The sequence below is a fragment of the Podarcis liolepis genome, assembly GCF_965112155.1.
Source record: "Podarcis liolepis genome assembly, chromosome: 6".
NCBI classification, from domain to species: Eukaryota; Metazoa; Chordata; class Lepidosauria; order Squamata; family Lacertidae; genus Podarcis; species Podarcis liolepis.
Genome location: NC_139559.1, coordinates 90,456,707 through 90,471,636, shown reverse-complemented (window position 1 = coordinate 90,471,636; position 14,930 = coordinate 90,456,707). Strand labels below are relative to the sequence as shown.

The 14,930-nt window shown below is 44.2% G+C and overlaps 1 protein-coding gene across 1 annotated transcript in view; it reads right to left on the bottom strand.

The window, feature by feature from the left end:
- The window catches only part of PLA2G4A (phospholipase A2 group IVA), an 83,511-nt gene that overhangs the window by 50,602 nt on the left and 17,979 nt on the right, over positions 1-14,930 (bottom strand). Inside the window, exon 2 of the mRNA XM_083506783.1 lies at positions 4,879-5,008. Coding sequence (XP_083362909.1) covers positions 4,879-4,911 — 33 coding nt within the window. The 5' untranslated portion in view covers positions 4,912-5,008. The remainder of the gene's footprint in view (positions 1-4,878; positions 5,009-14,930) is intronic.

Genomic DNA, 14,930 nt, shown 5'->3' with positions numbered 1-14,930 from the left:
GAAGAAGATGACAAGCAAACCAATTCTTACATTTGTTTTTAATAGTGAGTAGCTTGAATGGAAACAGGCAGGGAGAAGGGGAGCCAATCAGAGCTGGTCTCTCAAGGAAGCCAATTGAGTGGCCCGAAGGTTCTCTCCCCCCTTCACTCCAGCAAATTGGAACAGTTGCTAATAGGTGACAGCTGAGGCTTGGAGGAGCCAAAAGGAGCTGATTTATCAGCTAAACTGATGGATTGGTGGTATTGGTAAAATCATCCTTTTTTGTTATAATTTTTATTAAATTTCTGTTTTACATTTTAGAATATTCACTTAAACATCCTCAAAATATCAGCGACTTCCCTTCCTCTCTTTCCATGGTTCATTTTGCACAACATAAATCCTTGCGTATTTTATATAAACTAAACCATTCAGTATTCCATTATAACATCCATCAAAACTTATTTACACTGTTGAATTCATCTTAAGGCTGCCCACGTTTTCAGATATACACAATTTTCCTCCATATATTCCATAAACCTTTTCCAATCTTCTCTAAACGTATGTTCTTCTTGTTCTCTTATTCTATATGTGAGGTCCGCAAGCTGTGCATATTCCATCAGCTTAAGTTGCCATTCTTCTTTAGTTAGGACTTTGCTCATTTTCTATTTTGGGGCTAACGAAACACGAACTATAGTAGTAAAATCAGTCCTTTGCATGCAGATAATAAGATGGCTGGTTTTTTTAAAAAATGGATTCCTATTCTTCTTATGCCCCAGCTCTAAATCGGACGTGTGACAATTTCTAAAACAATTGCAGAGGTTTGCTTTATTTGGAGCAAAATGCAGGCCTAAGTAGCTGCGAGGGACCATAACGAAAACAGAACTCACTGAAATTTCTGCCTTTGAATGCTATTTGACGGTGGTGACCAGGACTGTACTTCATAGTAGTTGGTTGTTGTTACCATGTAAAGCTTCAGCTGTTTTGTATTATATGTTTGGTATTCTGACGCGGGTGGCGCTGTGGTCTAAACCACAGAGCCTAGGGCTTGCCAATAGAAGGTCGGCAGTTTGAATCCCCGCGATGGGGTGAGCTCCCATTGCTCGGTCCCTGCTCCTGCCAACCTAGCAGTCTGAAAGCATGTCAAAGTGCAAGTAGATAAATAGGTACCACTCCGGTGGGAAGGTAAACGGTGTTTCCGTGCGCTGCCCTGGTCCGCCAAAAGCGGCTTAGTCATGCTTGCCACATGACCCGGAAGCTGTACGCCGGCTCCCTCGGCCAGTAAAGCGAGATGAGCGCCGCAACCCCAGAGTCACCTGCGACTGGACCTAATGTCAGGGGTCCCTTTAACTTTAACTTTACCTTTTATCCTGACTCTGGCTACCTGGCTTCAGTCGTTTGCTTAATTGTTTCATCTCACAACATTTATTTACCACTCGATTGAAAGAAAACTTAAAAAGAAAATAAAACAATAAGCTGCTTCTGCAGCACAGTAGACAGTGCTGGATCTGGAAGTCGTTGGAAGTGTTTGAGCACACTGTAAAACTTTCAGATATTCAAATATTTCAAGTGACACTTTTCATCCAGGAGGTGGCAGGAGTAGCTAACCTCATCCTCTTACAGAAAAGATGCAAGCCATTGCGCAGGACTACTACTACGTGACAACCTGCAACTGGATAAACCCCAAATATGATCATGTTCGTCCTTCATTCCTCACAAACAAACATGCGCACATTAGACTGCCATTGGTAAAGCCATAGAGTGGTGAAATACGCGCTTTTACAGCCTCTTTGCAGCAGACTCACTGAAAAGGATGTGACTGTATGTGGAGGGAAACCCAAAGCCACAGAGATGATAAAGGATCACTTCAAGGAAGCTCAGAAAAGTATTTTTAGCACCCCAGTAGTTTAGCATTATGATGAATAATCTGGCAGCTACCTCTGAACAGACGCTGCTTTCTTTTCCTGCTACCAGCTATTTCCAGAGAATCTGGATATACTACAGCTAATATTTTCATACAGTTTTCGGGAGAATAAGAACCCACGTGTTAATTTCAGCAAAAGTACACCTGAATTTAAGGGTGCAATTACTAATTTTCACAGTAAAAAAATTAAAATGTATTTGCCCATAATGATTTGAACCGAAGCAAACAGAACTCAAACTGAACCATTTTGCCTTAACTAAAAATTAATAATCCATAAGCGATAGTTGATTTGCACTACTCTTGTTCAGCCCATTGAGTAAAGGACCGAGGGAGAGTCTTAGATACTCAAGGATTGTCCGCTAAGTTTCTAATTATGCCGACTGGTTTTTGACCAATTTACTCAGTTGGCATCCCTCACAATCTTAAGCGGTGTTTCCTGATCAAGTCTGTAAAATGACGTCTGAACGATATAGAGTTGTAAAGGCCCCAGAAAAATTAGGGGGTGGGGAAGAGACATTTTCCAGGAAAAAAGCTCTTTCTGTGACGTGTTTTCTTGCTGCATAAAGAACATTTTAAAGCCCCTGTCTAGCTTACAGGGCTCTGGGAATATAATGTGACGCCTCTGCAGAACCTCCTGCAAGATTTCACAAGATTTCTGCAATCTTGTAAGATCTTGTGAGAGGTTCTCCAGAGGCCTCGCATGACCTTCCCAGAGCCGCTAAGCAAGGCAAAGGGGGCTTAAAAAGCTACCCACCTTGCATGAGGGGAGCAAGTCCCACTCAGAACTGGATGTGGTCATTGTGGGGGTGTTCTGGCTTTTTGCGATTTTGCATGTACAGTGGTACCTCGGGTTACATATGCTTCAGGTTACAGACTCCGCTAACCCAGAAATAGTGCTTCAGGTTAAGAACTTTGCTTCAGGATGAGAACAGAAATCGTGCTCCGGCGGCACAGCAGCAGCAGGAGGCCCCATTGGCCAAAGTGGTGCTTCAGGTTAAGAACAGTTTCAAGTTAAGAACGGACCTCTGGAACGAATTAAGTACTTAACCCGAGGTACCACTGTATACCAAGCAGTACAATTTTATATTCCAAACAAGTAATAAAATAACCCACTTAAGTAGTTAAAACAGTAAAATGGGTGCAGGGCATAGCGGTCAACCGTCCCTTATTTGGCGGGAAACTCCCTTATCCCAGTGCCATGTCCCGCTGCTGTCACTTATTGATGATGTCCCTTAAATTTCCCGGGTTTCATGCTCGCCCGGCGCAGGAGGGAAGCAGCGGCTCGGGGTCCTCCGCCATGAGAGAGAGCGCGCACACGAGCTGCCGCATCTCTGTCTCTCCCTTTTCCCCCTCAGGGGCGCGTCATGAGGAGACAGGTGGCAGCGGGCGGGCAGGCAGCCCCTCTCTTGCAAGACTTCCGCCACACTGCGAGGGGAAGCCGGAGGTGGCAGCAGCGGCTGAGGAGGCTGCCTGAGGGAGGAGGAAGAGGAGGGGATGGGGAGGGACGCAGAAGGGCGGCGCTTCAGCGGCTGCCGCGGCGCTGCAACCGCCTCATGCTGGGCTCGCAGGCGGCGTGGACGAGAGTCTCTCTCCCTCCCCCCCCTCTCGGGTGGGGAAGGGCCGATGGAACTCCTCACGCCAGGATGATGGCAGCCCCGCCGTGCTGCTTAGCATCCCCTCCAACCAGTGCAGCATCTTAATGTAATGATTTCCCCCTCTGCATCCCTTTCATAACTCTATTTTTATAAATCATTTGTCCATCCGTAGTTCAAATTTTTACTACAAGTTTTCTGTCAATCCTACCAATGTATGTTACTCTTTTCAATAGCTTTTCAACTAAATTATAAACTTTGCCCATTCTTTATGAAAGAGGTCCTCTTCCTGGTTTCTAATTCTTCTTGTAAGCTTTGCCATCTCGACGTCATTCATCAGTTTTGTCTGCCCCTCTTCTTTGGTGGGAGTTGTAGACCCTTAGGATCATCTAGTCCAACCCCCTGCAAAACACAGTCAGTCGCAGCAAAAGCAGCAAGGATCCATCAGTGCCAGATTTCTGTATAAGCTAAGCAAAATCCCTTATTTTGGCTGCTGATCCCTTATTTTCGAGGCTGCTGGTCCCTTATTTTCAAATCTGTAAGTTGACAGCTATGGTGCAGGGTTCCTAAGTAAGTTTAGCGGATATTTTGGTTTTTCCCAAAAATGTCATCCTCCCCCCCCCACCCCCATGTTGATGCCATGGGCATAGCCAAAGGGGGGCAAGGCAGGGGCAATTGCCCCCGCCCTAAGTTAATAAAAAAACATAGCTAGCAAAAGGCCTGCCCCCTCCCTAACAAATCTCCTGGCTACGCCCATGGTTGAGGCACAGGTATTTTTCCACGGCTTCAACGATTCAACAAATTTTACACCTCTAAAACTTGAAATCAACTATTTCTTGCGTTTGAGCTCCTTTAACTTTCTCTGCCTTTAGTTCTTCTTGCTTGAAGGAAGGTCATTCGCAAGTTTTCAATACAAGCCTTCCACATCTAGTTTCCGTAATTTGTCAGAGGGGGAACTGTCTTCTTGAAAAGTGAACAGCAAACCAGAATCCTGAAGTCTTTGCTTATTTTCAGCCCCTCAACTAATCAGTTTAATCTGTAATTAAAGTTTTAGTTACCTAGTTACGCGCTAGTACAGAATTTATCTTACTAAACATATCAACTTTCGGGTATACGGTTGTTTTTTTACAGAGTTTATATCCCCTTATCTTCAGAAATACATGAATTGAAGCCAGCTGGAATATTTTTTTCCTTACTCAGTGCACTTAAAATATTTTCACGTCAAGTTTTTTTCACATTTTTCCCGGCTCGCCCAAACTTACAGTGCATAATGCTTATACACACAATCCCTAAAACTGCAAGCCTCGTTAAAATAATTTGTTAATGCCATTGTTATTAGCCGCAGTTTATCCTGAGCACTGGAAATAGAAAGTCTAATCAACTCACCATAATTTGCTGAAAAGGATCTGTAGAAGACATTTTGGTTTCGGTAACTGCCTGAAACAGGCGGTGGACGATGTTATCCGCTGCTGATGTAATGTTCTTTTCACACTGGACTCACACAGTCTTCTAAGGGCTGTATAATTTAAAAAGCCAGAAAAAAGTTTTAACTCTTTTTATTTCTGCAGCCAATCTCCAGACATAATACCGTGCCCCTAATGCGCCACCACCAAAAACAAACCCTCTCTTGTGCCAAACCAACGTCCTGCTGGCTTTAAGGGAAGACAAGCAAAAGCAATTGTTTGGCCTAACAGGCTGAAACCTTAACCTGCCATCTTTCAGGCTGCTAGTTTAAAAGTCCCGGTGGCAGGTTTGTGTTCCAGCACCTCATTTTTCTCTCTTCGTTGAGAGGGGGCTTTGCAAAGTTCAGTTCAACTAAGGTGGAAAGAGCCTTCCAGAATTTCTTTCCAGTGCCTCAAATTTATGGAGTTCCACGTGTAAAATTAAGCAGGCATAACGGGAAGGAAGGAAGCCCTAGTGTACAGTGGTACCTCAAGTTACATATGCTTCAGGTTACAGACTCCGCTAACCCAGAAATAGTACCTTGGGTTAAGAACTTTGCTTCAGGATGAGAACAGAAATCATGCTCTGGCAACACGGCGGCAGCAGGAGGCCCCATTAGCTAAAGTGGTGCTTCAGGTTAAGAACAGTTTCAGGTTAAGAACGGACCTCCGGAACAAATTAAGTACTTAACCTGAGGTACCACTGTATTTGATTGGGGCTTACTCTGAATAAAATGCAGAAAATACAGCTGTCCGTTTTTCAAAGGTAGTCACTATACCTGCAAGTATTTCGCTTATATATTTAAAAATATTTCTAACTTGTCTTTCAGCATTAACTGAGCTAACGATTGCAAGGTTTTCATTGTCCAGTGGGGCATTTAGCCAAATACTGTATCTCCAACAGCAGTGACAGATCTATGTGTAAAAGGTAAAGGTAAAGGACCCCTAGACGGTTAAGTCCAGTCAAAGGCAACTATGGGGTTGTGGTGCTCAGCTCGCTTTCAGTCTGAGGGAGCCTAAAATCATATGGTGATGTCAGCAACTATGGTGATGTGCCAGCCATATTTATGAGCAGTTCAAAAAGAACACTTGGAGAGTTCCATAATTCAAGCCATGCAAATATTGTATTAAGTGATGCAAAAAAGCTGTTGGGAACAATGTGGAAGAAGACCCTGAACAAGCAAATCCATATTTCCTTCTCCCTGCCAGAGCCACTCCCCACAGACTCCACTGCTATTCTCCACAGAGCATTCACCAATATTTATAATATGAAGCAAATAATTGTACTGTAGAACACGGACCGCCTTTTCCTGAGATGTCATGATAAGGACGGCATTGTCAGAAATCTCCAACATGGCATTTTTAAGAGGAATCTTTCAGGGGCAAAGCTACATGAAACATTTATGTCTGAAAGTATCACCACAGCATAAAATTATTGAATTTGAGCTTCAAAAAGAAAAATGGAGCTCTAGACTTATCACTGCAACAAAACTCCACCATGTATTGATCTCAAAGAGGCATTAAGGGATTATGAGTTCTCGACTCTCCCAAGATCCCTCTTTATATTGAATCTGGAAGCACTTTTTACCCACGGAAAGTCAGGCTTGTCCTGGAGCCCACAGAGACACACAGACCCATTTTTGAGGATTTCCTCCCACTCTTTGTAGGCTTCTAAATGATCATGGAATGCAACTCTAAGCAAGATAGCATGTACAGTGGTACCTTGGTTCTCAAACTTAATCTGTTCCGGGAGTCCGTTCGGCTCCTGAAACAGTTCGAAAACCAAGGCACGGCTTCCGATTGGATGCAGGAGCTTCCTGCACTCAAGCGAAAGCTGCGCCGGACGTTCAGCTTCTGAAAAACATTCTCAAACCAGAACACTTACTTCTGGGTCTGCGGCATTCGGAAGCCGATTTGTTCGACAACTAAGCCGTTCAGGAACCAAGGTACCACCGTATATGCACACAAGGAAAATCCGTAGGTGTTGTATCATCACACACTTTGCACATGAATTATAACCACTGGGCAGTTCTAAATTTTCCTTTCCAAAAACCCTAGTCTAACCCACAGAGGGCATCTTCTTGTGTTCTTAGGACAACCCCATGCCAATTGTTGATGTAGCTTTGGTATTTCCATACTTCTGAAACTTTTATTGTTATAGCAAAACCAAATTGTAGTGGTACACCATGTATGCAGCTTTACTTCCTGGTGTCTGAACAGCAAATGCTTTGTTCAGAGGCGTTGCGAAGAGTCATCTCTCAAAACAATAATGGAAAGATTAAGGGGAAACAAGGAGACATCTTCTGTGTAAGCAGTAAGGCGAGATGCAAAATTGTGCAAACATACATTTCAGGAAATATCAAGAGCTATACAAAACAGACCATTATATTTATATTATGCCATTTCTACACACATTCCCAGGTGCTGTGCCCCACATATCATATCATATATCACATCCCAGTCATTTTACCTAGATTCTGATAGCGCTACCAATATTTAATTACAGCTGATACACAAGTGCCACTGAACACTGGAGGACTTAGCTCCAAGTAAACATACACAGGATTGTGCTGTTACAACATGCTAAAAAAGTTTCCCATAGTTTCATTCATAAAGCTGAGAAAAAGCATTAGGAAAGCTGTATAAAAATCAGGATGAGAACAGAAATCGTGCTGCGGCGGCAGCGGGAGGCCCCATTAGCTAAAGTAGTACCTCAGGTTAAGAACAGTTTCAGGTTAAGAACGGACCTCCGGAACGAATTAAGTTCTTAACCTGAGGTACCACTGTATACAGACCTCCCTAGAAGCATAGAATTGTTTAGTTGGAATGGCCCATAAGGGTTATCTAGTCCAACCCCCTGCAATGCTGGAATCTTTTGCCCAACATGGGGCTCGAACCCACAACCTTGAGATTAAAAGTCTCACGCTCTACCAACTGAGCTATTCATCCCCTGTATGCCACCCCCTATAAGGGTGTTTTGAAAGAACTACACAATCACAATGAATTCTTGCACTTGGGCAAAAAAAATGAGAGGCACAAATACAAGATGGGTGACACCTGGCTTGAGAGCAGTACATGTGAAAAGGATCTAGGAGTCTTGGTTGACCACAAACTTGACATGAGCCAACAGTGTGACGCGGCAGCTTAAAAAGCCAATGCAATTCTGGGCTGCATCAATAGGAGTATAGCATCTAGATCAAGGGAAGTAATAGTGCCACTGTATTCTGCTCTGGTCAGACCTCACCTGGAGTACTGTGTCCAGTTCTGGGCACCACAATTCAAGAAGGACACTGACAAACTGGAACGTGTCCAGAGGAGGGCAACCAAAATGGTCAAAGGCCTGGAAACGATGCCTTATGAGGAACGGCTAAGGGAGCTGGGCATGTTTAGCCTGGAGAAGAGGAGGTTAAGGGGTGATATGATAGCCATGGTCAAATATATAAGAGGGTGTCACATAGAGGAGGGAGAAAGGTTGTTTTCTGCTGCTCCAGAGAAGCGGACACGGAGCAATGGATCCAAACTACAAGAAAGAAGATTCCACCTAAACATTAGGAAGAACTTCCTGACCATAAGAGCTGTTCGACAGTGGAATTTGCTGCCAAGGAGTGTGGTGGAGTCTCCTACTTTGGAGGTCTTTAAGCAGAGGCTTGACAACCATATGTCAGGAGTGCTCTGATGGTGTTTCCTGCTTGGCAGGGGGTTGGACTCGATGGCCCTTGTGGTCTCTTCCAACTCTATGATTCTATGATTCTATGATTCTTAAAGAACTGGCTAATCATATGTTTCACACTTATACATTGTCACCTCGGGAGACCAAACTAAATGACAATTAACAGACACCGGATGACTTTATTCAATTGTGCAGAACCAATGGGCTGTACAGTAGTATGTGGTGCAGGCTCCAAGTTCAAATTTCCACCTAGGATTGACCTCTCCCAGTGACTTATCTCACAGGGTTGCCATGAGAATGAAAACAAAAGTTGTAAAACTCTGCAGTTCAAAGGTGTTAAGTCAGCGATAATTAGCCACAAGAAGGTTAAATACTTTTCTCATAGCAGTAAAACTCAACAATGGAAGAAAGGGCTCTGTACGTCAGGCACCATTCAGAACTTCCGTTCATTGTGACTCAACAATGGTATTACTTTGAAGTTGTATATTTGCTTTTATTGAAGTATGATGTGATACCTTTGGTCAGAGTGCACAATTTAAAAAAAATAAGCTTGTGTCATTTCCATTAGGTGGCTCTAAATGTCTGTTCCTTAAATAAATGGAAAAGGAAAGTAACAAAGGCTATGCCCTTTATAGTAGTCATTTATTATGAAGTATTATTGCAATTTGCTGGCATCTTCTCAAGAACAAGCTGAAATCTTGGAACTGGATATGGGTGAACCATAACAAGGGAGTGTGACTCCACCCAGACTAGACATATCCCCAGCCAACTGGTCTAATGAGTGCTTTGCTATCAGTTTTGATTTATCTGGATTGAACTTTACTCAGTAGATCCGTTGGCTGGCGATATGACTGGTATGGGTGGGGGTCACACTCGCCTGTAAGATTCAGGTTGATGGCTTCAACTCCTGGGTTCCACACTGCTCCTATTGTAGCCTGGGCTACCTGTGCCAGCTACAGCTGCTTCAGGTAAACAGAAACTCAGCCAACATTGTTCATGCTGTACCAAATAGTATGGGAAACAGCCTTACTAGAAAAACTACCGTATTTTTCGCCCTATAGGACGCACTTTTCCCCCTCCAAAAATGAAGGGGAAATGTGTGTGCGTCCTATGGGGCGAATGCAGAATTCTCTCACGAAAGAGTGCTTGCATCAACCCTGGATCTTGGCATCCAGGAATTCTCATGATATACCTATTCCTTTACCTTGGACCAACAAAACGGGAGTACCAAACACCTAACACACCACAAAATAAAACTGGTGGGCTGCACTTGGCTTGGTGGGCCAGAAGTTGTCCAGTCCTGTTGAAAGTCTTCTGTAAAAATGAACTCCAATGATCCTTAAGGCTACTTGTCTTCATCATCCTTTGGGAATGCAATCAAACCAGTCCGACTGGCTCATGCAGCCACCGCTAATGACTAACTGATAACTCTTGAAGAGGTTCGATAATAAACCCAGCTTTCTCACATTCTGCTGCATAGGGTATTGCACAATTAAGTACTTTTAAAGGTTTTAAAGTGCTTTCCCCAAATTTATCCAACCTTGGTCACTCTATGAAATAGATCCCCTGACTAGATATGCCAGCCACGTCCTTCTTTGCTTTCTTAAACTCCCTTCCCGGGAGACACTAATGGCAAAGCAAAGTGACACAATGGGGAGGGGGGAGTTGTTGGTGGGTGAGGGTTGTTGCTGCAGGTGGTTTGTTGTATCTTTATTTTAGATTTTGTTGTGATATATGTGGAAATTGTTCAGTTTGGTTTTGAATTTTTGTTTAATGTTTCGTTTGTTTGAAATAAAAAATTAAGGTCTTATATATATATAATAAATGTTCATAAATGTACCAAGCAAACACGTACATAAATATATAAACCACATGTCTGAAGCAGCACAGGAAAACAGCCCTGAAACCATTTGACTCCCAAACTGACCAAATGTTTTCTCTGCAAGGTCGAAGGAAAATGGAAAAGCCTCCCCATTGTCTTTTCATTCACAAATCCTGTCTTAAGGGTATGTCTGTGTATGAATAGGGTGAGCCTGTGACCTGGCTCAGGAACTAAGTATTTATCATTATGAAAGACTGGCCAGGCTCCCCAGGGTATCCAATCAAGTAAGCATTAACAGGTAACCTGCCTGACAGGAGGTAAACAACGCACTCAGATTTCTGTTGTAGACTGCCCTTTCTGTGATGTAGGTATGATAGGGGGGTGGTCTTGAGCTACACCCCTTCTGTGATGTATGTATGATGTTTCTGGGGGTGGTTTTGGACTCCAGAGCGGACAATTTAAAATGTCTATATAAGGGTGGGCACACCTTGGTTTGGGGTCCTCCTCCTCTCTCCTGTGTGTGAAGGGGGCACCCTGTTGCAACAGTTCAATAAAGATCAGGCTTACTAGCTGCTTTACTTCTCAATATTCTCTGTTACTTTCTCCGACCGATGGAGAACCTGCAAAAGACTCTATAAGGGCTCTCTCTTGTGTCCCCCATAAGAGAATAAGGTAGATTTTCGTTTATTACATATTGTTTATGACTACAGTGGTACCTTGATTCCCAAACGGCTTAGCTGATGAACAAATCGGCTCTCAGATGCCGCAAACCCAGAAGTGTCCCAGTTCGCAAACATTTTTCGGAAGCCAAACATCCGTTTCAGCTGTCAGCATTGTTTCCGGGGCTAATCAGCCAATCAGAAGCCGTGCCTTGATTTTTGAACGATTTGGAAGTCGAACGGACTTCCAGAGCGGATTGAGTTCGAGAACCGAGGTACCACTGTACTTTGGTTATGCTGTAGTTATGCATTCATTTCATCTTGCAAGCAGCCTTGAGTATGGTTTGAACTGTGGAAAAAAGGCATGTAAGTAAGAAAGTAAGTAACGGACAGGGAATTTCTGGCTGCTGCAGTTTTTCTAACCTCCACATGAACACAAGCAGAATTGCCAGAATTCTTTCTTTCTACAGAGCTCCTGAAGGCATGTAATCTCTGCCTCCCTTTGCATATGGCCACCCTATGGCAGTGATGGGAACCTCAGGTGTGGCCCTCCAGACCCCTCAACCTGGCCCCTGAAACTGTCCCCAAGCCACACCCTCTCCCTAGCTACATCCTCTCACCAGCCCTGCTCCGCACCCCAAGTGTTTTTTGCTTAGCTGGAAACGTGTCCTTGGAACGCCTTCACTTCCTGGTTGGATAATATTTATTTTATTTACTTATTGAATTTATATAATGCCCTATACCCAAGGGGGTCTCAGGGCGGTTCACAGAATAAAATCAAGATATAAAACCACAAAATACATCATAAAAATAAAAACTCCAACCCAATAAAGGTAAAGGTAAAGGGACCCCTGACAGGTCCAGTCGCAGACGACTCTGGGGTTGCGGCGCTCATCTCGCTTTATTGGCCGAGGGAGCCAGCATACAGCTTCCGGGTCATGTGGCCAGCATGACTAAAACACTTCTGGCGAACCAGAGCAGCACACGGAAACGCTGTTTACCTTCCCGCAGGAGCGGTACCTATTTATCTACTTGCACTTTGACGTGCTTTCAAACTGCTGGGTTGGCAAGACTAGGGACCGAGCAACGGGAGCTCACCCCGTCGCGGTGATTCGAACCGCTGACCTTCTGATCAGCAAGCCCTAGGCTCAGTGGTTTAGACCACAGCACTACTCACGCCACCCCCCAAAAAACACATTTTAAAAGGGCATAGGATGTACTGTATTTCTTTGTATTTTAGAATCTGCATTACCACACAATGCCATACATCAAATTTAAGATTGAATGAATCAGAATAGTAGGGGTTTTTTTTGGTCCAAGTAATGTATGCTTTGGAGTCAGCAATGGGCACAAACTAACCTAACTAATCAGTGAAGAAATCCTTGAATCGCTTTTGTAAGGAAGGGCAAAGTAACAGTGCCAAGAGCGAAGGAAAGGATGGCAAGCATCTCTGCACAATTTGGACAGAAAACCTACTAGAATTGCACGGGTACAGGCAGGGAACCTGTGGCAGCCATTTTGTTTGGACCACTGGATGGAGCTAGCAGCTCACACAATTCATGAACTGCTTTATAATCGGGATTTAACTTTCTTGGCCAGCGTTTAATCTATTTTGCACAAACACTTCATTTCAGTTCCAGAACACTTCAATCCAGCGTTTAGGAATGTCGTCTTAAAGTTACATTTTTAAAATAAATTGAAAAAATGTACAGTACAAACCACTTCATCGATAATAGAGCAGGGCATGCGAGCGTGCACAAAAACTAGCCTCGTGTATGAAAGGGGAGATTTGTGTAAATTGCTCCAACTAATTCTGCCTCTGTCCCTGGTAGGCTGGCCAGAAGTGAATGCCACCTCCAGGCTGGGAAAGGTTTCTGCACCTTCCAGTGTAGCGTGGCGATCAGTCCAAATTGACTTTCAGAATATTTCTTCCATTTTTCTACACAGAAATGACACATAAGCAAGCCTATTGACTACAGCAATGGAACAGGGTGTGATTCCAGCTAGGAAACCAAGATCTGTGCACCTAGTTCCCCATACACAAGAGGTTATTTGGGCGTATGTTTCTTGGCCATCTGTTATGGATGCTTTAGCAGAGATTCCTGCATTCCAGGGGGTTGGTCTAGATGACCCTTGGGATCACTTCCAACTCTACAATTCTAAATTAACTAGGAAGCATACTTTCCATCCCTTCCACAATGGGCCATGTTAAGCTAAGACAAGTCATTTGGCTGGCCACTGTGAGAACAGCACATTGCGGTTCTCAACCTGTGGGTCCCCAGATGTTGTTGGACTACAACTCCCATCATCCCTAGCTAGCAAGGCCAGAGCTCAGGGGTGATGGGAGTTGTAGTCCAACATCATCTGGGGACCCACAGGTTGAGAACCGCTGGGCGGCCCTTTGGTGTGATCCTGCAAAGCTCTTCTTAAGACCTACGACTGCTTCCCAATAGTAATATATAAGTCCTGCTACCAGAAGGTCGGCGGTTTGAATCCCTGCGACGGGGTGAGCTCCGGTTGCTCGGTCCCTGCTCCTGCCAACCTAGCAGTTCGAAAGCACCGCAAAGTGCAAGTAGATAAATAGGTACCGCTCCGGCGGGAAAGTAAACAGTGTTTCCATGCGCTGCTCTGGTTCGCCAGAAGCAGCTTAGTCATGCTGGCCACATGACCCGGAAGCTGTACGCCGGCTCCCTCGGCCAATAAAGCAAGATGAGCGCCGCAATCCCAGAGTCGGTCACGACTGGACCTAATGGTCAGGGGTCCCTTTATCTTTACTGCTTCACAAATGCCTGTAAGCCCAGAGTATCCGAAAGTCCTACAGGAAAGTAGAGCATTGCTTCTGAGAAGAGAAGAGAAGAGAAGAGAAGAGAAGAGAAGAGAAGAGAAGAGAAAGAAAGAAAGAAAGAAAGAAAGAAAGAAAGAAAGAAAGAAAGAAAGAAAGAAGAAGTCTTCCCAAAGATACTTGAGAGGGGTACCTATGCTAAATCTGGACAACAAAATGATGCATATAACCTAATCAACTGCTATTATTGCTTCCTCTGGGTGGATTAGGGCTTTAAATCCTATGATTCTAAGACAGCAGCTCCCCACAGCCACATGGCAAACTGTTTTGAAACTATTTCAGGGCTTTCCAAAATCAGTTTATGATACAACACGGGAGTTGGCAGTTCAAGGGGGTTGGGAGGGAGCAAAACATTTCACAACTTGGACACAACTTGCACAGCGATTTGCGTCTCGGCCTTTTTCTCTTCCAGGTTCACATATCATCACATCTGCATGCTTATCCTCGGGACAGGTGTTGTAAGCAAAATCAATCTGCCCTTTTTCCCTTATGGGGTATCCAAGAGCCTGTATAGAGTCCGTATAGAGCCCGTAGGAGAAAATAACAGAGGCCAACCGGAGAATATTGAGAAGCAAAGCAGCTAGTAAGCCTGATCTTTATTGATCTGTTGCAACAGGGAGCTCCCCTCACACACAGGAAAGGAGGAGGACCTCAAACAACGGTGTGCAAGGCCTTATATAGACATTTTAAATTCCCTGCCCTGGAGCTCCAGACCACCCCTCCATACATCATACATACATCATAGAAGGGGTGTAACCCAAGACCACCACCCCCCAGATACATCATACCTACATCACAGAAAAGGCGGTCTACAGCAGAAATCTGAGTTTGTTGTTTATCTCGTCTGACAGGTTACCTGTTAATGCTCACTTGATTGGATACCCTGGGGAGCCTGGCCAGTCTTTTGTAATGATAAATACTTAGTTCCTGAGCCAGGTCACAGGCTCACCCTATTCAAACACAGACAGACATACCCTTACAGCAGGATTTGTGAAGGAAAAGA